Source organism: Syngnathoides biaculeatus, chromosome 20, assembly GCF_019802595.1.
Source record: "Syngnathoides biaculeatus isolate LvHL_M chromosome 20, ASM1980259v1, whole genome shotgun sequence".
Taxonomy (NCBI): Eukaryota; Metazoa; Chordata; class Actinopteri; order Syngnathiformes; family Syngnathidae; genus Syngnathoides; species Syngnathoides biaculeatus.
The window spans coordinates 14,286,369-14,310,188 of record NC_084659.1 but is presented as its reverse complement, the minus strand read 5'-3'; the positions used below and the strand labels follow the sequence as shown (position 1 = coordinate 14,310,188).

Below are 23,820 nucleotides of genomic sequence, written 5' to 3'. Positions count from 1 at the left end.
GTCAAATCGACTTTTGCTCACTCATTTTCACATGATCAAAATCTGATTTTATCTGAAGGCCACACTGCCAAGCCCCAAATGACAATGTTGTTAGCATTATTGCTAAGCGGGTTGCCAAGCAACAGGTTTCCTGTGACTACCGTAATTTCCGACCTAAAAGCCGCGACTTTTTTCACACGCTTTCGACCCTGCGGTTTATGCGGTGATACGGCTAATTTGTGGATTTTTTTTTCCTAACGGCCGCAAGGGGGCACTCGAGCGGAAAAGGTAAGAGTGAGACCGGTGGAAAATACGTGCCGAGGAAGTGACTTTTATCAGTCCGGCCCTGTTAGCGCTGTGCTAGATTTCAATCCCTTCGATTGAACACATGTGCCGTAATTCCCGCCCTACTGAGTACATACGTAGGCCGCAGCCGTGTAAAAGCCGCAAGTGCCCACATTGAAATACGAGATATTTACAAAGAAAGACGGTACACAGAGAGTTAGTGCCACCGTGCTGATGCTAACGCCGTGTGAACAGGGCCAGTTAAAAAACAAAACAAACAAAAAAAAAAAACCATACTGGTAAAAATCACTGAGACACGGCAGTGCTAACTGGGCCGGACCGGTAAAAGTCACTTCCTCGGCACATGTATTCCACCAGTCTCACTCTTACCTTTTCCGCTCGAGTGCCCCCTTGCGGCCGTTAGAGAGAAATGCACAAATTAGCCGCATCACCGCATGAATCGCAGGGTTGAAAGCGTGTGAAAAAAGTCGCGGCTTATAGGCCGAAAATTACGGTAAATATAATTTTGGTGGAAAATATCTGGGTACCTTCTGAGTGGAAGGAGTTGCAATTGAGATGCCCATTCCGCTTCCCGGTAGGACAGAAAGCACCTTGTACTGGACATAGCACATACAAAAAAAAGCTTTAATTATATTATTCTCTCGGCTCATCTATTTCTTTTTTTTTTTTATTTTTCAAGTTGTCGTCACCTTTTGTATGTCAGTAATGTCCACCAGCTTGATGACCTTATTCTTCTTGGAGGAGCCTGATCTGGAACTGGAGCTCTCAAAGCACAAGTAACTCGAGGACACAAGGAGGGTGGGAGTCATTAATTTGCCTTTTCTGCGGCTCTTTGATGAGAAAAGGAAGGGGGGGAAAAAAAAACTCCTTGGAGAGATGCTCCACTTACTTCTCTGTGACGTAAAGCATCCCGTTCCTGATGTAGTCGGTGGGCATCTTTCGGTCTCGGTTTATCAGGCAACACCGCCAGCCGTTCTCGCACACTAGCGAGAAATCCACCGGTCAGAAATCCTTCTCATTTTTCATCATCTGCAATGCAGCTTCCGAAAACGGAAAACTGCTCTCGTTGGAGCCGCAGTGCGAGGCGCTCACCTGCCAGGGGGCGCTCCGACTCAGGCAGGTTGAAGATCTCGTGGAAGGAGCCCTTCTTGGTGCCGTGGGAGCGCCCGGCCTCTTCTTCCCGGCTCACGCCGCACGGCGCCGTGGCCAGGCTGCCCCGCGAAGCCACCGGCTGGACCTGGAGAAAGGAAACGACCAGACGGGGCGGCCCAAAGAGGTCATTTCAGTTACTAAATTAATTTTCTCAGTCCTCCTGTGAGCAACCGTTCACTCGGGTTCAACTGTGACACACGCAAACGTGCGGAAACAACTGGGCCAACCGCTGAATTCTAACAAGGAACTTGACATCGATACCCGTTTAGGGACAGGGAAGAACTAACCAGAAAAAAAAAAAGGTCAACTATACTGACGTCCAATTACTGGTCTTACGTCATCACTTCTCTTCAGCTAGGAGAATGGATCAAAACATCACATTTTACCCCAAGACGTCGCATAATGGTCTCTTTTAGGGCTATTATTTTTATAATCGATCAAGTATCTTTTTTTTTTTAGCTTTCCATTTCTACATTGAAAAACATTCCATCAAATCGCCAACGACGGAAATATACACACTGATTTATGAAAATAGTTTGTTTGAGGCAAGCGTGACCTTTTCATCCGTTCTCTTAAAGGGACATACACACAGACCAAAGAGACCTACCTTCTCTGTGGCAGAGAGCTGAGAGAGAGAGACAAAGGACAGAGGGACATCCTGTGACTGACGTCACAACGCACGAACGTGTCTCGGCGTCCAGCGGGCGACTTTGATCCATTATTGTTGGTCGCGATGATATTTTGAGTAACACGGATGTCGGTAGTGGGGGGCAGGCTGCTCTCATAAAATTGATTTATTTAGCTTAACTTCTCCATACTGATGTACGGTCACGTGACAGAAAGGACCGTCTCAATTAAGTAGAATGACAGAAAATGTATTTCATTTCAGTAGTTGACTTTAAAATCACAACATTAGATTTACTACACTAATTGTTTTTAATAATTTGACCATTACAGCTAACACCTTATGAAAATCCAGAACTAACCATCAACATCCAACAAATTAGATATCCCATAAAACCAATCAATATGATTTCAAATCTAGAAATTAGATCGGGATATGGCCTCAAAACACATTTTCTTTGCATTTCCTGAATCTGGATATGAATTTCACTTTTTCAACTTAACTTTTGAATACCTTTTATTCTTTACAAATTATGTCCTGTTTTAAGGTCATTTTTATTCAGGTAGAGCACTTTGTTAAAAGGAGAATTCCACTGGTTTGCATGAACAATGTATCCAATAGGTCATGTAATATGTACTCTATTTTGATGATGTGATGTTAAATCCTCTCATTTAATGTAATGTTTTTTAAAATGAGATTATCGACAATTACGAATTTTTGCGAGTCACATGACCTAGGTGCGCAGATTGGGTCGTGTTACGTGGGGTTCCAAACGCTCGATTACATGGGACACCATTTGGCGCTGGGCATAATGGTGTCCCATGTAATCGAGCCTTTGTTGCGGCACATGGCACGTAGGTCATGTGACTGGCAAAGATGGCAGCACCCCAGAAAATTCATAATCATCGATAAAAATCTTCTCAAAACACGTTTAAATGAGAGAGGATTTAACATCACATTGTCAAAATAGAGTACATATGACATGACCTATTGGATACATTGTTCATGCAAACCAGTGGAATTCTCCTTTAAAAGTATTTTTCTATGCACTGAAGGAATATATACTGTAATAGGAGTTACATTTTTCAAATATCAATGTACTTTTTCCTAAAACCATCCTCCTCCTCAGGTTTGTGATGATGATGATGCAACGACTTTGCCCTGAACACGCACAACTGATTCAACGTCTGCTTTTTGCAATACCGCCAGAAAACTGAGAAGCAGAAATAATCGGGCTCGCGCCATCAGGCCTACTTTTTGTGAAGCTGTGGCCCTTTTCAGACGTCCTCCGCGGGAGAGGAGGTGTCGCTTACCCGGCGAGACACGGTGGCGTTGGTCCTCTCCTTGAGCTGGGGGTCGGTGGGGAGGCTGTTCCACACGATGTACGGCGTGTCGTACTTGTCGCGCAGCTTGGGGCAGCTCTTGAACAGGAAGTCGATGATGAAGAACTTGATGCCGGCGTACAGGCCTGAAAAGAATACGCCCGGAATGATGAGAATATGACACACTCGTGCAGTTGTTTGGAGGGGAGGGAATGTTAAATTGCTTGATCCTGCACGTACTCATCGCTCCACGAGCACATTTGTTTGTGCATATTAAAGCATTTGCATTCATCAGCAGGGCCCGGGCCCGCCCTGACATTTACAGTATAAAAGCCGCGCTTGTTTTTTTTTTTTTCCCCCGCCGGACACATCTTACCGATCATGAAGCCCATGAGTTTGTACGGCAGCACACAGGAGGTGATAAAAGCCACCCACAGGCAGATGTAAAGTTTTTGGGTGCTTTCTGGCTGCACCCACATGAACAGGCTGGGAAAAATAAAATAACAGCAGATGTCTACTTTCACTATGCTCCAACAGGAAGTCTGAGTTGAAACCACAAGTCGTTCCGCTTACTTTTTTATCTTCTCCAAGACGTCCGCCATCTTACCAAAAAGGTTCTATAAATCAGGAAAACACAATTAACAACTGATATTCATACAATAAAGGAGAAATGCTCCACCACTCAAACACACACAATTTAAAACAGTTGCCAGATATTTTAATGTGCTTTAGTAAATTAGCCGCACTGTTACATTCAGCTTGTTTATAGCTAAAAACATACAGTGGTGTCTCGGTTCTCGACCACAATCCATTCCAGAAGGCCGGTTGAAAAGTGAAACGTTCGAAAACCGAAGTGCGTTTTGCTCTTACTATAAATGGAAAATGAAATGCGTTCCGAGCATAAAAAATAGTTTTTTAAGCAGTTTTGTTTAGCTTTTCCTGAGAAGAAACTGCATAGAAGAAATACATGTATAAATAAATACTTTGTATAATTAAATCATTTAAGAAATATATTTATTTTTTGCTTAAAATGTATGCTTTAGGAGTAGAGTATGCTAGGCTAGCGACTCGACCCCCAGCCTTGTAAACTTTTTTCAGTAACTTAACAAAAAAGTACAAAAACTTTAAACAAGCAATCATGAGGGGGAAAAAAACAAATTGTTTTTTTTATTTGCACAGAAAGTATATAATGTACAAAAAATTTAATTTGCAGCTAAAGGTAGGGTGAATGGAACAAAAGAAAGTGATGCAAAACAACCGTCTCAAATGTCTTTGGTGGGGGTGACTCGCCCCTTTTTAACAAAGAAAGAATCTAATGTAGACTGTTTCTGCCGTCTTTTGAGCACCTTCCCTGAGGTGGCTCACAACAACGTCATTGAAATTTTGCAGTGCTCTGCAACATTCTGCTTTGTTAGGGTGATGGAGTTCGACAAAATTATGGATGTCGTTCCATTTAGCGACGAAAGAAGCAACTTTTCCACTTCTCCAAGCTCTGTGGCCTCTGGCCGTGCGCATTACGTCATTTCCGCTTTTTTCGGGGGTGCGTTCGAAAACACAATAACAAATTGTCGTGGGTCAGCTGGTTGCAGCTTTGGAATACCAATTTTCATTTGAAAACCAATTTGTTCGAAAACAGAGGTACCACTGTATTTGTTAGTTTAATTTCACACTCGAGAGCAGGCACTCCATCGAGCCAAATTTTTGTACACAAACACTTTCAAAAAGAGAGGTGCAACCTGTGCTTTTTGTGCGACATCGAGGACGAGCTGAAACTTCTCGGACACAGTCAGGTCTTCTTTTGGAGGCTCCTGCAGAGCACAAACGTGCTTTTCAAACTAAACATTCACGTCACCACAACATTGTGACAAAGTCAGCGACAGTGAAATGATATTTACAGGTGATTTGAATGAGCCAATCACAAATCCTGTAACTGCGTACAAGAAAACACTTCAAATGAAGAGGATCATAAAGCATCAACACCAGGCCATATACCATGTACACACTGAAGAATCCATGTTACATAGCTAACATGAAACCCAAAATAACATGAGGGCAAAAAAATGTCCACACTAGCGCTTCAAACAATTTACCGTAATTCCCGGCCTTGAGAGCGCATCTATTATAAGCCGCACTAGCATTAAACTCTGTGTACCGATGCTTATAACCAGGTGTCCTCACGCTAGCACCGTGCTAACACTAGCGCCATATCACTGCACAAACCACCGGGTTGAAAGCATGTGAAAAAAGTCGCGGCTTGTAGGCCGGAAATTACGGTAAATCAAAATTATTTCTGTGTTTTTTTACACACAAAAATAAATGTAAAGAGATTCAGAGAAATAACGGTAAAATCAACTACAGTACAGTAGCTATTAGCAGCAAAATGGTGTCAAAGTCGTATGTTTTTTTTTTTTTTAGCAAATAACAGAAGACAGGTTTAAAAAAATAAAAAAAAGAAGTTAATTTGCAAAGTGCGAACCACAAATATGTCGGGTTCATCGTGATCGACGCCTTTTAAACTCCACTTACCATGGGTTCAGAGACCTCAGGCACAATGCTCCACTGGATCCTCCAACCTCTGTAAAGTGAAAACATGCGCTTACATTAGTTCCCTTGATTTGCTCAGAGATACCGCTTCGGTGCAGGAGAGAAACTCGCGGCGAAGAAATCGTACTACCTAGCAATGAGGTAATTTAAGGACAGGCGCAAAATGGCCAGGAAGAGGAACATGGGAAAGGCCCAGCCGTGCCAAGCAGCATTCATGTAGATCTGAAAAACAATACAGAACAATACTTCACTATAATTTCTCTTGAACTCAATTTGACTGTAGGATCATGAAAGTGATGGCACAAAGCTAATCGTGATTGCAAAAAAGACTGATTACAGGCTGAAAACATTAACGATTGGATTAGACGTCTGCAGTCGTTGCTTGAGCCAATTTAACTCCATTTCATTGTCATTTACAGGAAAACACCAGACTCGTTATTCGTATAATGCAATGCTCGTCATCAGGAGCACTGCTGCAAAAAATAAAAAAATAACTACCGTAATTTCCGACCTCCAAGCCATGACTTTTTTCCACACGCTTTCAGCCCTGCGGTTTATGCGGTGATGCGGCTAATTTAACGGCTGCAATGGGGCACTCGAGTGGAAAAGGTAAGAATGAGACTGGTGGAATATACTGTATGTGCCAAGGAAGTGACTTTTACCGGCCCTGTTAGCGGTGTGTTAGCGTGTTGCTGCTGTTTTACTGGCGGGTCTCAGTGATCGTTTATTATAACCGGCCCTTTTAGACTTAGCGCTAGCCTTAACACTAGCTTTAGCGCAGAGCTGGCGTTAAACTTTCTGTGTACCATCTTTGCAAATATCTTGTGTTTCAAAGTGGGTTTCAATGTGGACACTTGCGGCCTAAACACAGCTGCGGCGTATGTATGTACCAAATGGTGTTTCCTTTTCACATGGACTCTGTGAGGCTTGTAACCCGGTGCGCTCCGTAGGCCGGGAATTACGGTATTCCGATACCTGATATGTGGAGAGCGATACTCACAATGAAGGCAATCGCTGAGGTGTACACAGAGTGCCAATTGGATAAGGCGGAGAGGTTCCTTAAGAAGTTGGTGACAGGCCGAGCTCCTCGTTCTGAAACGGTCACACCGGGCATCAATGTGAAAGAAACCAAAAAACAGTTGAGGATGATTCCATCAACGTGCATTCAAAATTAATTGGGAAAAATAAATTAAAATAGCTGTACAGTTATTCATTTGACTTTTTAAAATTAGTTTTTTAAACTGAATTTAATGTATGAAAATTTCTTTCCACAATTAATATGTATTGCTTCCTCATTAGCTCTTGGCATTTTTTTTTTTATGTGAAAGTAGAGATGAGTGGGATGAGACAGCTATCTTGAGGAATGCTCATTATTACTCTGATTGGATGTTGAAATATTTAAAATCCAGTAAAATTGTTTTGATGTGACGCATTTGCTTTTTGTGTGTTGCAAGTACTTACTGAGTCGCCTCATGTTTTCTGTCAACCTGGATGGGAAGACAAATACAGACAATACATAAATGTCAGACATCATCCAGAGTAAGTATAAATCTGCTCGAACAGGTGGGGGGGGGGGGGGAATCAATACTGGATGAAAGTCGAGTCCTGTTTTGATAGTAAGCTCTTTACCACCTTTTAGCACTTAGCGGTTCCTCGGCCTCCACGGTGCTCTCCTCGGGCTGGAAGCGGAAGTCTTCGATGTAGACGCCGAAGCGCTCGTGCAGCCACTTCTGCAACCGCGAGCTCCACACCTCCTTCTGCTGCTGCTGCTTGTCGGCTACAGAAAAGTACACAACAGCGCCGAGACAATGTGGAGAAATCAAAGTACAACTTGAAGGTTTCTATCAGGTGATTGAGTGACACACAAAAGAATCAATGCCCAAATATGGTTCAGATTAGACACGATTCATATTTTAATTTCTTTTACTGGCACACACTTTTATATTGCTATTATACACATTTTCACGTTTAAACTGTGCATTACGTTTTAATTTGTGATTAATGCAAACATGCTGAGTTACAGGCAGGTCAAGCCAAACTAATGGAAAACAACCCCCCTCCTTTTTTTTTTTTTTTTTTTTAAATACCATCTGACAATTGTGCACTAATGTACCCTTAACGATGTTAAACACATCCAAGAATAACCCGCACTTCCGAAACGCTCCTTTTCTTTTCCCGCGTTCTACCTCCAATATAAACACCTTCTAATTTCCTGTCAGTCCCCCCCACCACCTCCCCACCCCCGTGTGTGTGGACTTTCCCTCCCTCTCATCCTCGCACTCTTTATTCTTCCTCGCTGGTGGTCTTACCTGTTCCATTATTAGAGGGCGACTGTTGTTTTCTTGGAGGTTGCGGCGGAGAATCCTCCAGCCTGTGAAAAAGAATCAAATGTAACAGAAGAGATTTTTTTTCAAACTTGTTTTCAGTTTGGCAAATGAAAGATTGGGTCTAAACATGGAACTAAAATGTAGTTGGGATTTTCTATTTTAATTTCAGTGTCATCTAGACAAAAACAAGCAGATTTTGTGCAAATACAGTTAAAAATTAAGAGTACATTGTGTGGAATGATTTGACAAAAATAAAAGGCTCGGCTTGAGAATCTTGAGGGAAGTTTTTTTGCATGCTAAATTGATTTATTTTTAATTTTAGAAAAGGTTGTGTCAAGGAGGATGAAAAATATTAAAATGAGAGAGTTGCTTTTATTAAGTTGTACTGATAAATCAGTTGAAATGTCATGTTTTCTAACTGCATTATGTTGCAAGGATGTTTTCTTCATTGGTTATTATTTAATTGATCATTAGATTACCTCCAAATTGCGGACATAAAAAAAGGGTTTCAATTGTCAGTTTATTGGATAAATTAACCCAATTAAAAAAATATCAGCTGCTCTCAGAGAATTCACACCGGAGTTCCACCGCCATTAGAAGATTACCAAAGTAACATGCTCGGAGCGTTGCGGAAATTTCCAGAAGCTGTATCTAGGACACCGCAGTCGACTGAAGGCGTTAGAGAGTAAATTTAACTAAAGACCATTCTCATCACACACGGAAACTTCCCACCGTGACCAGAGTGGTCTATTTTTAGCGGCCAATCTCCATAGCCTCAGTCGCTGTTCGGTGAAAGCCTCAAGTTGACGTTTACTACCATGTGAAGCGCGGATGCCCGAGAGGATGACACAATCTGCTGAAACGTCTCTTGGCATTCCGGAGGTTCCTAAATTCACCTATCCGTGCCGGTAATCCCTCGGCAGAGCATCATCAGATCGTGACGAGGACACCCGGGGTGTACTTGGACAAAGCTGAACACGCCGGTGCCAAGAAAGAGACGCCACATAGACTTGGAGACGTGGACCCAACTCCCTTTAAATCCACAGACACACGATCTAGACTCCAGTACTTTCTAGCGACATTCATTCAGTCACTAAATGGTTACTTTCAGCATTTATTTTTCATTCATCAATTAAATAGATTCAGTGGTTTTGTGGTAAATCATGACTAATGCTGACCCACAAAAAAAAAAGAAAAAAGCAGGACAAGAGTGCCTTTTAAGTATGTGATAAAAGGAACATTAGCCACCACATAATTGGCCTGTAATTTTCCTTTACTGGTCAATTAAGAGCGGAATAATATGTTTGTTCCATTTGTGTATATCCAACAACAAAACTTGACTTTACAGCTTCAAATCATGCAGGGGTTTTAGGCTCTTCCCCCCCCCCCGCAGGCGACATTGTAGTTCTGGTTTCTCTCAGAGGGCCATTGTGACTCAAATCACCTAAATATTGACACCTTATATTATTCATAAAATATCATTTTTTTATACATTAAATACACAGATTTTAGCAAGAATCGTTGCAGTTGAAACATGATTTGCTTTCACGGGCCACAAAAAAAGGATGTGGCAGGCCAGATCTGGGCCCCCGCGCCTTGAGTTTGACACCTTGTGCTCTAAGTGGAAATGGAAACTACAACAATCTTCATTCAATGAAATGACATCATATCATATCAATTCATTTTAGAATGAAACTAAATTCTGATGCTTCAAATTTCTCGAGGATTATTCCTTCGATCTTGAACCATGACAGATTCTGGTTAACTGCCTCTGTGGAAAAACTGCAGCGCCGTCACTTTTTTTTGTGTCTCGATTCTCAAATACATATTGGCCTCGGGCATTTCCAAAACGAACCTTCCCCAATCCTACACAAAGTGGATCCCTTGATCACATTCAAACAGCATGGTGAAGGGCAAAAATGTCTCTTCTCAAGCAGAACCAAGATTAATTGCATTTTTTTTAATAGCTGGTAGCATCATGTCAGCATTTTTCAACAACTGCCGCTCAAGTTCACTCAAAGCAAAAACTGTTTTATAATTGGTTTGGGATGACACTCAATGTAGAGGACACTTCGCGTCAACAGACTGTCCATGAGTACTGAGGAGCCAAGAACTGATTTACTGACTTTCTTTTAATCCCCTCAGTGATCTTTTACCTGGTCTTGAGCACGTCGCCCATCTTCTGCTCCAGGTCGAGGCGTTTGCTCCGCTCTCTCTCCAGCTCCTGCCGCAGCGAGTCCACATTGGTCTCCTCGCGGAACTTCCTCAGCTCCTCCTCTGGAAGACACACAACCGTAATCGTTGACAATTGGGCAATTCATAGTTCAAGGTGCCATTGTAAATTTCATAGACAAGGAAATGAAAGTTTGCCCAGTCAAGAGTAAGACCAAGATCTTCGATGAACTGCCATTAGACAACCGGGGTAGAATCCTGGCCTTTGTTTATCACCCCACCTTCAGCCTTCAATCACCTTCAGCTCTGACCCAATAATGCACCCCATCGAGTGGTCTCAGGTGTCGGCCCTTTCGAGAGCAACACGGGCTGCATTTCCTCTCTGTCCTTTGTCGACCGACTAAAGGGACGCATGAATATTTAAGTATGGAAGGCAATAAAGTCCAAACAAAAGACCAAATACCGACAGAGGTGGAGTGCAAGTCCCTCTTTAATGTAGTTGGAAAGTATAAAGACTTTTTATTCCGAAATGAACAATTATCTGAAACCGATTATGATCATACAAGAGAGTTCCTGTTAACACCAACCTTTCTTATTTTAATTCGTGATTGTTGCCGTACATTAATGGACTTGCCTCTGCAGATGAAACCATTTCCTCTAATCTAACCGCTGCGTTTGGTGATACCGGAAGAAAGAGTGTACAAAGGTTGGGTTGGAAGGGTCAGCAAAAGGTTTCTACGGGCTAAGCAGCTTAGCAAGGGGCTAGCTTATCAGTGCCAGGAGAGCTCCAGTCGTCACGTAAACCCGTTAAAAAATTAGCAAACCGGAGTGACGTGCCGCGGGGAACCTGAAGTGGATCAGCGGTTCAACCGGCACAGATGGATCTTTGACAATTCTTTGATTTTATCCTTTTCACGAAATAATTTATCCGCTAAAAATGTATCGAGGTACAGCAATATTTGTTCACTGCGTTTAAGCCCTCCCCGTGGAGCACAAGACAGCAACAGTGTCGCGTCTAGGAAACGTTTCCAGATCTTGTGTTAGCAGCTTGACCCATGACGTTAATTGGAAATTTCTCCACGTGGTAGAGGTGGAAGACAAGTGGAGCATGGGGAGAACATGCAAACTCCCCATGTGTGTCTGACAGATGACGTATAATCCTGTTCTACAAAGGCCCCAAGCATCAGCCAGGACATTAATAACACTGTCAGCACGCCTGTTATACTTCTAAAAGTAGATTGCAGGAATCTATACATAGGTTTGTCAGAGTCTAGACAACTGAACCGCGACAGCGGCTAAACTTACTGAGGCCGCCGCTACTTTTGTGACTCATCAGCCGATCAACCGCTCCGGCATAAAGCAGATCGAAGCTGTCGAAGCTGAAGTCGTCCAGCATGCGCGCGGCCATCCGCCTCTGGAGCCGGCTGCTCATTGGGATGCTGGAGCAGGAGGGCGGGGAGGCCGCTTTGGATCCGTCTTAAGCCACGGTTGCCACTTCTCCCCCAGTTGCCCTTTTCGATTAGCACGCTCCAACACCTCGGAACTCCCTAAATGTCACCATCGGTACGCCAACAGGCCCGACCCAAATGCAACGTCAAATACGATTCTGCTCGCAATGAGAGTTGTCAGCAACTGGGACTGGACTGAGTGTACTTGGCACTGTGGAAACACAGGAGGGGGGGACCGGAGGTAGTGAGGTGGGGTCTGTGCCATAAAAGCCCCTGGAATCCGTAATCTCTCTCATGTAGGCTGCGCATATTATTCTGGTTTTTCGAGAGAATTTTTGCATCTTGCACGTTTCGAGTCATACGTATTGTATTTGCACAACTCGGCAAATTATATTCAATCGGGGTATTGCCAAGAGATTGAAAGGAAAAAGCACTGTGAGAACTTTTCCCAATCAGGAGCAGGGACAATGGTGCTTTTCATGAGATGAAGGTGGGGGTCATTCAGGTTCAGGGGAGCCAAAGGAAGTCTGAGAATATTTGTTCCCAGCAGAACGCGCCAGAGCTATGATTGAGGATCAAGCCAAGAAAATGTACACTGTGGTTTGGTTGCACTTGTAATGGACAAACAAAATACAAAAAGTAAAGAGGAAGTGTAATCGACTTCATTGCATCTTGTGACTTTGTCACTGGCTTCTTGTGCTCTGGGCTGAATGTCCCAGACTGACCTAAATTCCAGTTTGATAGCTTAGTCTCACTTTGTCTTTGTCCCACACAACCTGCTGACATCACAACCTAATCAACCCTCTCGCCGTGGACGGGGCCCGTATGACACACGTGCAGCGCGTGTGTACAACGTCACCCGTTTAATGCGGTTCATCTCTGGCTCGGCTGACCTTCAGTTGCACTATGATGTGTGACGGCAGAACTCAAGTGTGTGTGTGTGTGTTTGGGGTGGGGTGAGGTTATCATCCCAGCGTGAAATCGAACAGCAGCCAACACACTGCATTGATCGCCTCGTCGGTATAGAACATGTGGCCCGGCATGTGCTGGCACAACGACCTTCCGTACGCGACCCTGGACAAGATCACTTCCAATCATCTCTCGGAAAAACAACGACCTCTCACACACACACAGTCACTCACACACACACACACACACACACACACACACACACACACACACACACACACACACACACACGGCATACAATGTACCTTCAATAATAACAGTCACCTTCCATTTTGTAGCTAACACAAAGTTATCTACTCAAGGGGTGTCATCTTCGAGTGCCTGTTGTAAATCTGCAAACATTTATATGCAGCATACACACAAACTGTTTGCAGACAGTAATTCAGATGCCAGAACACATGCATAATTTACATCTCCCGAGTGTGATCTCATTTTTTACAAGTGTCAGCACTGCAATCCAACATTAAAATTTCTGTCTGCGTACAATAAAAGCCAAAGTCACCAATGGTTTTACTGAATAGATACAGGCCTATTTCCACTTGTCCGGGTAACGATGTGAGATGGGGCTTGTTACTGTTGACCAGTAAATTTGTCAGCTTCAGAGGAAGAATCGCAGCTAGTGTGTAAGCTTAGCACAGTGATGTCATCACAATTGGCTGTGAGAATGTGAAGTTTGGAGAGTTCTGAAAGGGGAAAAAAGGAAAAATAATCTGGCTCTACAGTGGCACCTCGGTTTTCAAACGTCTCTATTTTCGTACAAATCGGTTTTCGAACAAACATTTTGAGATTTTTTTTTGCTTTGGTTTTTGAACGCCTCGACCAGCTGACCCACGACGATTTGTTATTGTGCTTTCGAACGCACCCCCTAAAAAACGGAAACGATGTAACTCGCGTGGCCGCAGAGGCCACAGAGCTTGGAGAAGTCGAAAAAGTTGCTTCTTTCTTTCTGCGCGAAATGGAACCACATCCATAATTTTTCAGAACTCCATCACCATAACAAAGCAGAACGTTGCAGAGCACTTCAAAATTTCAATGACGTTGTGATGAGCTACTTCAGGAAGGTACTCAAAAGACGACAAACTATACATTTCATTCTTTCTTTGTCAAAAAGGGGGGAGTCACCCCCACTGAAGATATTTGAAACAGCTGTTTTGCATTGTAAGTTAAATTTTTTTGGACGTTACGTACTTTCTGTGCAAATAAAAAAACAATATCTGCCCCCCCGCCCAATTATTGCTAGTTTAAAGTTATTCTGCACTTTTGTTAATGAAAAAACGTTTACAAGGCTGGGGGCCAGGTCACTACACATACGGCAAGGCACTCCCAGCCTAGCATACTCTACTACTAAAGCATACATTTTAAGCAAAAAATAAATATATTTCTTAAATGATTTCATTATATAAAGTATTTAAACTAAACATGTATTTCTATTAAGCAGTTTATTATCAGGAAAAGCTAAAAAAAAAAAAAAAACACTTTAAAAATTTTTTTTTTTAGGCTTGGAATGCGTTATTTTATTTTCCATTCATTGTTATGGGAAAACGTGCTTCGGTTTTCGAACGTTTCACTTTTCAACCAGCCTTCTGGAATGGATTGCGGTCGAGAACCGAGGCACCACTGTACTAGTAGCCATCTAATGGTGTTGTACCCACCATCCTTCGGCTTGAATCTATAAGCATTATTTCATTAGAACAGTTTTTACACTAGATGCCCCTCATAATGCAACCCATTTTATTTATTATTTTTAATTCAGTTTTGAGACCGGCACGGGGTGGATATTGAGGTACAGATCAAGAACTGAACTGGCAGACTCTGCACAAAAGCCTGCAGCATGTACCACATCACTAGAAGTCCGCCCAAGACAATGGTTATTTTGTTAAACCGGGGGGGGGGAGGGGGAGAAAAAAACAAAACAATGCACCTCAAACCCAGCTTTGTCCTTCTCCATCTACATTTTCCCTTAATCATCTTGTTGAATTCTGTGCTAGGTTACAGTGTTGCACCACCGACGCGGCTAATGCGATGCCATTCAGCCTTTAGAAACAGCCAGATAATTGTTTACAGTTCCTGCAACCATTGCAAGCTCCATTAAACCGTATCGAGTGTTTTTCCATATGGTCCTCCACGTGATCCAAATCCTGTATAATCATGCATGAAAGAATTATATCGAGGCGCTTGTCGAGGCCCAAAATAATTAGACAATGTGAAAGTGGCAGCGACAAATTAAAAATTACAGGAAGACACCTTGAAGAAAAATAGATGTCAGCCTTCGGGTTCAGACTGAAAGAGGAAAAGGGGGTGGTTGGTGGGACACTAAGCATCCAACCCGACTGGGAACAATTCAATGGAGACGGCCTGAAGGGAAGGAAACAGGAAGTATATGCTACCCAAGGGCAACAAAAGGAACTGCTGACACCTGAAGTTACCGAGTGCGCTCTAACATGGACATTCTTCCAGGCAGACATGGATGCGGCAAATTAAAATTTGTCAATGAGACCATTTGGAAACACATTCAGGACTAGAAATAAGCACGGGATGGAAAAGGCCACAGAAACGTGGGAAAGCAGCATCTTTAATGTGATCTCATGTCTACGTGGTTACATATTAACCAGAATAGCACTGCCAAAGGAAAGGCATAGGTCACACCCCCTCCCTCCCCAACACACACATAGAAACTATTCTGAATGTAAACTTGTGCGCCCCAGGTGGGACAGAACACAATACTCTTCTAAGTGGAGTGTTTGTTTTCGAATGCAGCGTGGGTCCCGGCTTTATTTTGGGAAGGACTGCCACAAGATGAGTGAGCGAGAGCGAGTGAACACCTTTCCCTCTGAATAATAAGATCGGAAAAGCCTTGAAAGTTTGAAAATACAATCCACATAAGACTGTATTTACAGCGTTTCCCTTTATTAATTTTGCTACAATCGATGTAACATAAAAAGAAGAAAAAAAAAAAACCCTAATCTGAAACTGCCGTGTTTGTGTTTATTGTTCAATTTTCAGATTGACAAGAATTAAAGACTTCAGTTTGGTAAAACCCAGTTAAGATGTTCCATGGCCACTGCGTTTGGTGTCCAAGTTTAAAACCTGACGCTATGGATACCCTTTCTCAAGCCACTTAAGCATTCACAAAAGGTTTCACCCCCCCGCCCGTTGCTAAATGCCCCTCGCGTTTGTCAACCTCCTGTCGCCAAGCTGGATGCCGATTCACCTGCATGTTGATTGCATTTCGGAGACCCTGAAAGCAAACGGCCGGCAGAGAGGACCTTGAAAGGGCTGCCAAAAGTCAGCAAGAAAGACGAGAAGTGAAGAAAAAGCCAACGAGGAAGGAAGACGAGCCTGCGTGGGGTGGTGAAGCTCGTCGAGTGCGCATCTTGACACGCTGACGATAAATCTGGCTCTTTTCGCTCCGGCAGGAGGCATCATGGCAGACATGGCCTGAGGTGTTCTCTTTCACACACTCGCCTGTCTTTCTATCGTTCTTCGACTAAGAGACGTGAAGCCATGAAAAGAGAAGACAAGATGTAAGCGAAATACCATGTTTCATTACACCTCAACATACCGCCACTGGTTGATTAGATAGTCACTTTAGTTTAGTACTCCTGGATGAAGACAAGCACCATTAACTAGCACACAGATTGGATGATGTCATTCTAGTCGTTCGGTCTGTATAGTACAGTGCAGCCAAAACGTTTTCACACGTTTTGTTGTACTTCAGAATAAATTACTTGGTCCTGTTAACAAAATTTTGAGGGGGGCGGGGGGGGGATTAAAATGACTTTAAGCAATTTAGTAAGAAGAATACCATCAAACTTCATGGATATACTAAAGATGAGTATTAGAACTGTCACCATATGTAATTACCGTAAATTCCGGCCTACAAGCCGCGACTTTTTTCCCCACATGCTTTCAACCCTGCGGCTTATGCGGTGATGCAGCTAATTTGTGCATTTTTTCTAACGGCCGCAAAGGGCGGACTCAAGCGGAAAAGGTAAGAGTGACACTGGTGGAATACATGTGCCGAGGAAGTGACTTTTACTGGTATGTTGGGTTTTTTTTTTTTAAACTGGCCCAGTTAGCATTGTGCTAGCCTGTTGCTGCCGTGTCTCAGTGATTTTTACCAGTATGTTTTTTTTTTTTTTTTTTTAAATGGCCCTATTAGCAGTGCGCTAGCGTTAGTATAACACTAGCGTTAGCGCCGCGCTACAGTTGCGTTAGCACCGCGCTACCACACCTCAGTAATTTAGGTATGTTTTTTATGAACCGGCCCTGTTAGTGCTGCGCTACCGTGTTGCTACTGAGTAGCTGCCACGGCTGTTTTTTTTTTTTTTTTTTTTAACCATCCCTGTTCATGCTACCATGTTGTTGCGAGGTTAAGCTTAGCTAAGGTATTAAAACTTTGAAAACTCTGTGTACCACCTTTCTTTGTAAATATCTCATGTTACAATGTGGGCACTTGCGGCTTTTACACATGTGCATCTTATGTATGTACCAAATGGTATTTCCTTTCCAAATGTACTGGGTGAGGCTTTTCATCAGGTGCGCTCTGTAGGCCGGAAATTACGGTACCTGGCTGGTGTTAACAGTAGCATCTCAGTTGTTACCGTGGCAACCCAGGTTTCACCTCCTTTCATGGTGGCCCAGCCTGGACAATTAATGTTGCTAGGCTATTATGGTATTCATGCAAGTGACTAGCAAGTACATTTAAGACACATTTAGAGTACAAATTCACTTTGATATTGTTTACAACTACAGAATAATCCAAAGTGAAAATGTATCCTAGACCCATGCAAAAATGTACGGACAGAACAAAACAAAAATGTGATGTGTATATGAAATGATGATCTTGTTTCAATTTACTCAAAAATTTGCCAGTGTGAAGTCTCGGCCTGTTTTGTCAAAGACAAAATTATTATTGTGTTGTATGAATGCCAACATGTTTACATAAATAAATTGGGCCTTCTGCCATTAAGTAGAAGGGCATTTATCGTGCTTCTTGTCACTATAGGTCGCTTGCCTACTGGAGATGGACGGACAAAAGTTGGATACTTTCCAGTGGCATGCCTGATGGTTGAGAATCGGTGTATTATGACTTAAAAGAGAAAAACAAAATTAAAACTTCATTCTTGTAGGGGAAGCCCAAAAGGCAAAGAAGTCCCCAACTGTTACATAAAGTGATACCACTCGTTCAAAATGAAACTCTTGCACAGCTGTGCCAGTGACAACGACAAGATTAATCACAGTACTTGAAACAAATAAGTGACCATGCAATTCAGTGAGAGTCGACCGTTTGAAAACGTAATGGAAGCTGTTCCATTTGCAAGGTATTAATTGAGCCTGCTGCGAATGCTGAAAATCCAGGGGGAAAAAGAATTCCATGAAACTCCTCAACTCACTTGAATATTTGCACCAAGCCGCTGCAAGATGGCGCCAAAGATATTCACCGCTTTGGTCTCAGCGCAAATGCAGCACGGGAGGGGGCGGTCTCTTAAAAGCTGATAACAGCATGACAACACAAAGGTGGGTGGACTCACGTAGAAAGTGTTTCTCCAGTAAGGCAATTTCCAAGTGTCCTTTGACCTCATTCAGTCGGTCCGACTCTGATCTCTGGAAGTCCTGGATTGCCGCTGCCATGATGGGAGACCCTGAACCAGCCTGCGCACAGACACACGTGGAAGAAAATAGTTTCAATTATACGTGTATATATAAAAAAAAAAAAAAAAGAGGGACTACAGTCCAGTCTAGTGTCTCTTGTCTACAAGCTCGCTTCCATGGAAAAAAAAAATGCCTCGCAGGGATGGCTGCCATAATTCACCCGACACGCTCTATGCATGACTCACACTAGCGTTTCCCCTTTCCTGGTTCAGGTCTGGTCGGGAGAAGAAGAAGAGGAGAATCACCCTCTTCTGGTAACACGCACGCACGGACGCGTGACTCGCGACGCAATACTGTCAGATGACGGCGTGCAATGTGGGACATGCAGAAGGGAAAGACAGGTGGGATGCTCGCGTGAGAGATGACTGCGGGTTGCTGCGCTGCTTGACTCGGGTCCTTTAAGAGCCGGACACGCGCACTGCAGAGGCTCTCCCCCCCCCCCCCCCACCACCACCACCACCACCAACCGGCACCAGACAGGCAGTGACCTGATGATGCATTTCGACGAGAAGCTAAATAAAACAGGCTAATCGGGAGTGAGGATGAAAAAAAAATATTACAGACCAGATGCATCCGTCTGAAAATTTATCACTTCAAGAAGTTCAATGCCACGGAGGAGTATGAATCGCGATAGTGATCCGTTACACGCCTTTTCAATCAATCGACGGCCTCGGCAGCGGGTTACGTCGGGTCGAGCCTCGGCTCGCTACCTCACTCCCGCGGCGCCCGGGCGAACGTTGTTGAGGAACGGAAGGTCGCCGCTGCTATTAATCCTTTTGAAACGAGAGCCCACCTTTTATCGACCGGCGTACAAATACCATTTTAGCAAAATTAAAAACACAATTTACAGTTTCATTACATAAACGTTATTTTTCATTAAATGTTATTTAAAGAATTTATCAGATGGTGCTTTACATTTTTGCATGCTAACGTTCTGAGCCGTGCGTTTTCACATCTACTCTGGGTGGTAATAATCAGCCACGTGTGCATAAGTGCAAATTAGCAGCCCACTATTGCAGCTAAAGTACCTTTTTTTTTTTCCTGAGGAGGAGAAGCCCAAAATTGTGCTTCCGATGAAGATTAGAAAAAAAAAATAAAAAGCGCTCAGTGGATTAGTCCCTACCGTGCCTGAATGCATCGTCTCACATAAGCCACGTGAGCGAGTCCGCGTCCATCACGGGAGTCCCTGCGGGCTCCGCCGAGCCCATTTGGGTGGCGGGGGAAGACTTTCACTGAGATAATGTTGATGAATACGTTTTGGGACCGTGCACATGTGCGCGTGCGTGGCACAGCGCCTATTTTAGCTTTCCTGGGCGTGAGTCATCGGCGCGGTGATGTGAACGTTGCTCTCCCGGTGGAACTGACACACTCGCGTGGGAAAACGCCGTCGCCCATCGACAGCAAAGCTCAAGTGCGTGCAATTAAATACACGTGCCGCACACAGAGTGCACTTCAGTGGCCCATTGTTGGAATTACACCATTGAGCGAGGGAATCATGACGAGACAATAGATGGGAAGAGCATTAAAGGAAATAAGGAAAGTAAGAATGATATCTCCGAGGTGCTTTTCAGTGCAGGATGCTATTAATACATCATGAAAACTTGGAAGGTATTTTTACTCCCATCTTTCACTATTTATGTTGCATATGAATCTGGATTCTGAGAACCAAACACTCCAAAATGATGCTATCCTTCGGCCAAAGGAGCAATATTGACTAAACGTGCACTAAAACACTTCTGGAGATCAGTGATTCCCAGCCAGAGCGCCACGGCACATGATCACAATCCGTGCCAGCGACATATAGCGCTCGTGCACCAAAGTCACGGGACTGGCCATATTGACGGCCTAGCAAAGCATTCTTCAACGCTAAGTCGGTTGGAGACGGCACGAAAATACGTCTTATAGCATGACGTCCAGAGTTTTGTCCGATATCGTTAACCATTTAGAAGGTGATAATAAACAAAGGTATATGGAAAAATGAGATATACTTGGCATAGAGGACCCAGATTTAATCACAAAGTTGATGTTTTCACCAATAAGGAATTACACTATTACCTTGCTTCCGCTTGTCTTGGACAACTGGATCTACACACGTATCTGGTAAGTAAGTTGTCGAGATTTACATGTAAAAGTTTGAAAGCATGTAAAGGTCTGGACGCATACAAATACTTCATTACCGGATCTGTTCTCAATCAAGAATAAATCCCACATAGTGATGGAGCCGCTCAGATTTTTTCAATACAAATACCAATATTTAAATAAATGACCCCTGGTTTTCCACAAAAAACCCGCGTTCATTAACTATGATTGGAAAAAAAAAAAGACAGCGAGTCGGCTCCTACATACACAGAAGCGTGTTGCGCCCACACAATCTACGTAAACTTCTCTGACAGACGGTTTATTTTCTTTTATTTAAATACACATCGGACTCTTTTGAGAACAATGTATATATAAAAAAAAAAAAAAAAACATGTCTGTTTGGGAGAGGTTTACCGAAGTTTAACGTGTTGCCACAACACGCTTTCGTCTACGTTGGAGACGACTCCCAGTTTGTTTGTTTTTTTTTTTTTTTAAACACATTGTTCTCAAATGAGCCAACTTGGCATTATAAATGCTTCTTGGGAATTTGAGATTGAGAGGAATAACTCCTACTTGAAATGAAGGGGTTGCTACACTGCTGTGTATATTTGGTTGGGCACCATCTATCACGTTTAATTGTCAAAATCCATCGATCTTTTCTCGTCTTTTCAGATTGTAACAACGAACAGCACAAGTCTCGGGCATTGTGAATATTCTCCTCCGGTTCAATATCCCCCACACTGTCGAGCAGTTCTTTTTGACCGGCAATATGGCACCGTGAAAATGGTGACGTCACGTGCACGAGCTCTATATGGCAGTTCATTACTCCATACTCGTGTAGGAACCCTGGGTTTACAATTAATGCAAAAATATGTCAATTTAGCCGATCAATAGTGTTTTACATTATGGGTGACCGTTAAGATAGCAAGATTTCATCAGATGAAATTATTGGGTTTGCTTTAACATTTATGTTTAAAAACTGTTTCATTCTGTTTTGAGTCTTTTAGTTGGAGAACTATGCATACTTCTAAAGTATGCTTTAAAAAGATTTAAATGTGGTTACAGCATGTGGCATGTGGGAGGTGAAAGTAAAACTTAAAAAAAAAAAAAACAAAGTTAGTCTTTCTACATTGTGAATTTTCACATGCAATAAATTGGTTCATTGTATAAACCTCTGACACATTTTACGATCTTTCTAATTAAATATACAGTACGTGCCTTGACTCAAAGTTTGGGAAACACTGATTTATATCACCCGGTGTGCTCAGAAATATGAAGCAAAAGCAATCTTCCACCTGCTATTACAGATGCAAGAGGGCTGTTGAGATCGGAGCGCATAGTCAGGCGGAATAATTCATGAGTACATCAAACTTGCTTTATGAGAGCATCCGAGGTCCCGACAAGGCTAAACAGCTAAAAGAGTTCAGTGTCGTGTTAGAGGGGCACCTACGGGGTCTCGCGGGGGCTCATCGTTGGCCGCGCGGGCCTTCGGCGGCACGTCGTCGCTACATTCGTTGTCGGAGGCCGGCGGCGAGTCGCCCAGTTCGGGGAAGTCGTCCCGTGTCCTCGGGCCTCGGAAGCGGATCTTGTCCAGGCGCTTGAGCATGGTCAACACCGCGCACCTGGGCTTTAGCTTAACATGGCGGACGGCAACCCTGTTGGCGGACACGACCAAGAGTCAGCATTGACAAACTCTGCGTGTGAAAGTCTTAACAGGATGTGCACTTGTAACCCTTGACAACCGTATCCTTTGAACTCGTCTGACACGTCGTTGACCGCAGCGCATCAGTTGGCCTCATTTCCATGGCAAGAGTGATTGGGGGTGGGGGGGGGGGTGTCAACGAAATGGCTGTGTTGTGCTATCATCCTCTATTGACTGTTGACAACCCAGTTCAGAATGTTCTCTATCCATTAAAAACAAGGAGAAAATACTGTGGTGGTACTTTTAAGAATTTACCCTGTCATTAATCTGTTCTAGCCCTCCCAAAAACATCACATTTTTTGTTACATTTATGAATAAAAATGACATTTTAATAATAAAAAAAATACTAAAACAAACAAGAACATAAGAGTGCATAAATAAATGGGTCATGGATTTTTTTTTTTTTTTTTACTTCTTATTCCACTTGAGTGGTACCTAAGTATGTTTACATTTCATAAACATAAAACCTGGTTGTAAATTTGACCAGTGGTCACTTGTAGTATGTTCCACCCCTAGCCTGCGGGTGGCAGGGATGCACAAGAACAGCAAGTGGTGAGTAAAAGGAAAGATACTTTTCATGTGACACCAGGAGTCACATGACTTTTGTTCACGACGCCCACTGTACAATACAACTCGCGTTTTTTTTTGTGATCTTTTTGTGGATATTGGCTTGCTTATAAGCGTGTTACGGCTTTTTGTCATGGTATTTCATCGTGTGGCTTATGGTTGTAAGAACGAACAGAAAAACGGGTCTGACACTTCAGGCATTGTTTACCTTTTGCTGGGCACTCAGCTAATTTACTGTGGTATCCTCTACACTTGTTACATGTTTTTACAGAGGTCTCTGTCACTACGCCTACTAGCACCTGCAGTGAAACTTTGCTTTCCAGGTTTGCGGAGGATAACGCGAACCTCGTGGCTGTCGCTAGCCATAGCCTTTAGCTGCACTTTTGCTAACTCGTGGGAGCGGGCTATGCCAATCGCTTTTTCAATCACTTCTGGTTACAGAGTTCTTTTGTCAAAGGACTTTCAAGATAAAAGACCAAATGATAACCGTAGCCAAAACATTACAGTATATACTTATCGCTTCCTAGGCATGATGTGTAGACACGATCTTGCCGTCCAAACAAACACGTGGTCGGCATGACGTCAATGAAAAGTATCTATTGTGACTCAGTTGCTCCAGTGCCCAATTCCATTTAAATGACATATTACTTTACACATATTTTATAACAGCATAATAAACTAATGCTGATTGATTTGAAGTTTTATCGTTGCGCAAGATAGATCATGCACCAGTTCTATCCTTAATATGTGAGGAAGATTTCGAATAGTCCCTCTGCATCCTTCATTCATGCTTCTGCAGCTTTAAAAGCAGCCACTCTTTATTTGATCTGAAGCTTATCAAACATTTATGTCCTTACATAATACAGCTGGTGTGAATAGCATAGAAATATGCCGAAACTTGCCATTAAAATGTGCGTAGCCCGAGCGTAGTAAGGTGCACCTGAAGACAAATAGAGTCTAGTCGAGCATTTCC

The 23,820-nt window shown here is 43.1% G+C and overlaps 1 protein-coding gene across 2 annotated transcripts in view; it reads right to left on the bottom strand.

Annotated features, from left to right (window-relative positions):
* Positions 1-23,820, bottom strand: part of gramd4a (GRAM domain containing 4a) — a 28,986-nt gene that overhangs the window by 1,235 nt on the left and 3,931 nt on the right. Inside the window, exons 2-18 of one of the 2 annotated variants that reach the window (XM_061807396.1) lie at positions 22,029-22,233; positions 18,379-18,499; positions 10,412-10,532; positions 8,238-8,299; positions 7,561-7,705; positions 7,390-7,415; positions 6,929-7,020; positions 6,059-6,150; positions 5,911-5,959; positions 5,121-5,192; positions 3,958-4,001; positions 3,761-3,870; positions 3,376-3,530; positions 1,378-1,522; positions 1,175-1,268; positions 975-1,065; positions 813-881 (exon numbers count right to left, since the gene is read on the bottom strand). In XM_061807396.1, the coding sequence (XP_061663380.1) occupies positions 813-881; positions 975-1,065; positions 1,175-1,268; positions 1,378-1,522; positions 3,376-3,530; positions 3,761-3,870; positions 3,958-4,001; positions 5,121-5,192; positions 5,911-5,959; positions 6,059-6,150; positions 6,929-7,020; positions 7,390-7,415; positions 7,561-7,705; positions 8,238-8,299; positions 10,412-10,532; positions 18,379-18,499; positions 22,029-22,233 (1,693 nt within the window). Of the gene's footprint in view, positions 1-812; positions 882-974; positions 1,066-1,174; positions 1,269-1,377; positions 1,523-3,375; positions 3,531-3,760; positions 3,871-3,957; positions 4,002-5,120; positions 5,193-5,910; positions 5,960-6,058; positions 6,151-6,928; positions 7,021-7,389; positions 7,416-7,560; positions 7,706-8,237; positions 8,300-10,411; positions 10,533-11,732; positions 12,191-18,378; positions 18,500-22,028; positions 22,234-23,820 lie in introns of those variants that run through there. The other variant, XM_061807397.1, reaches the window with a different exon arrangement.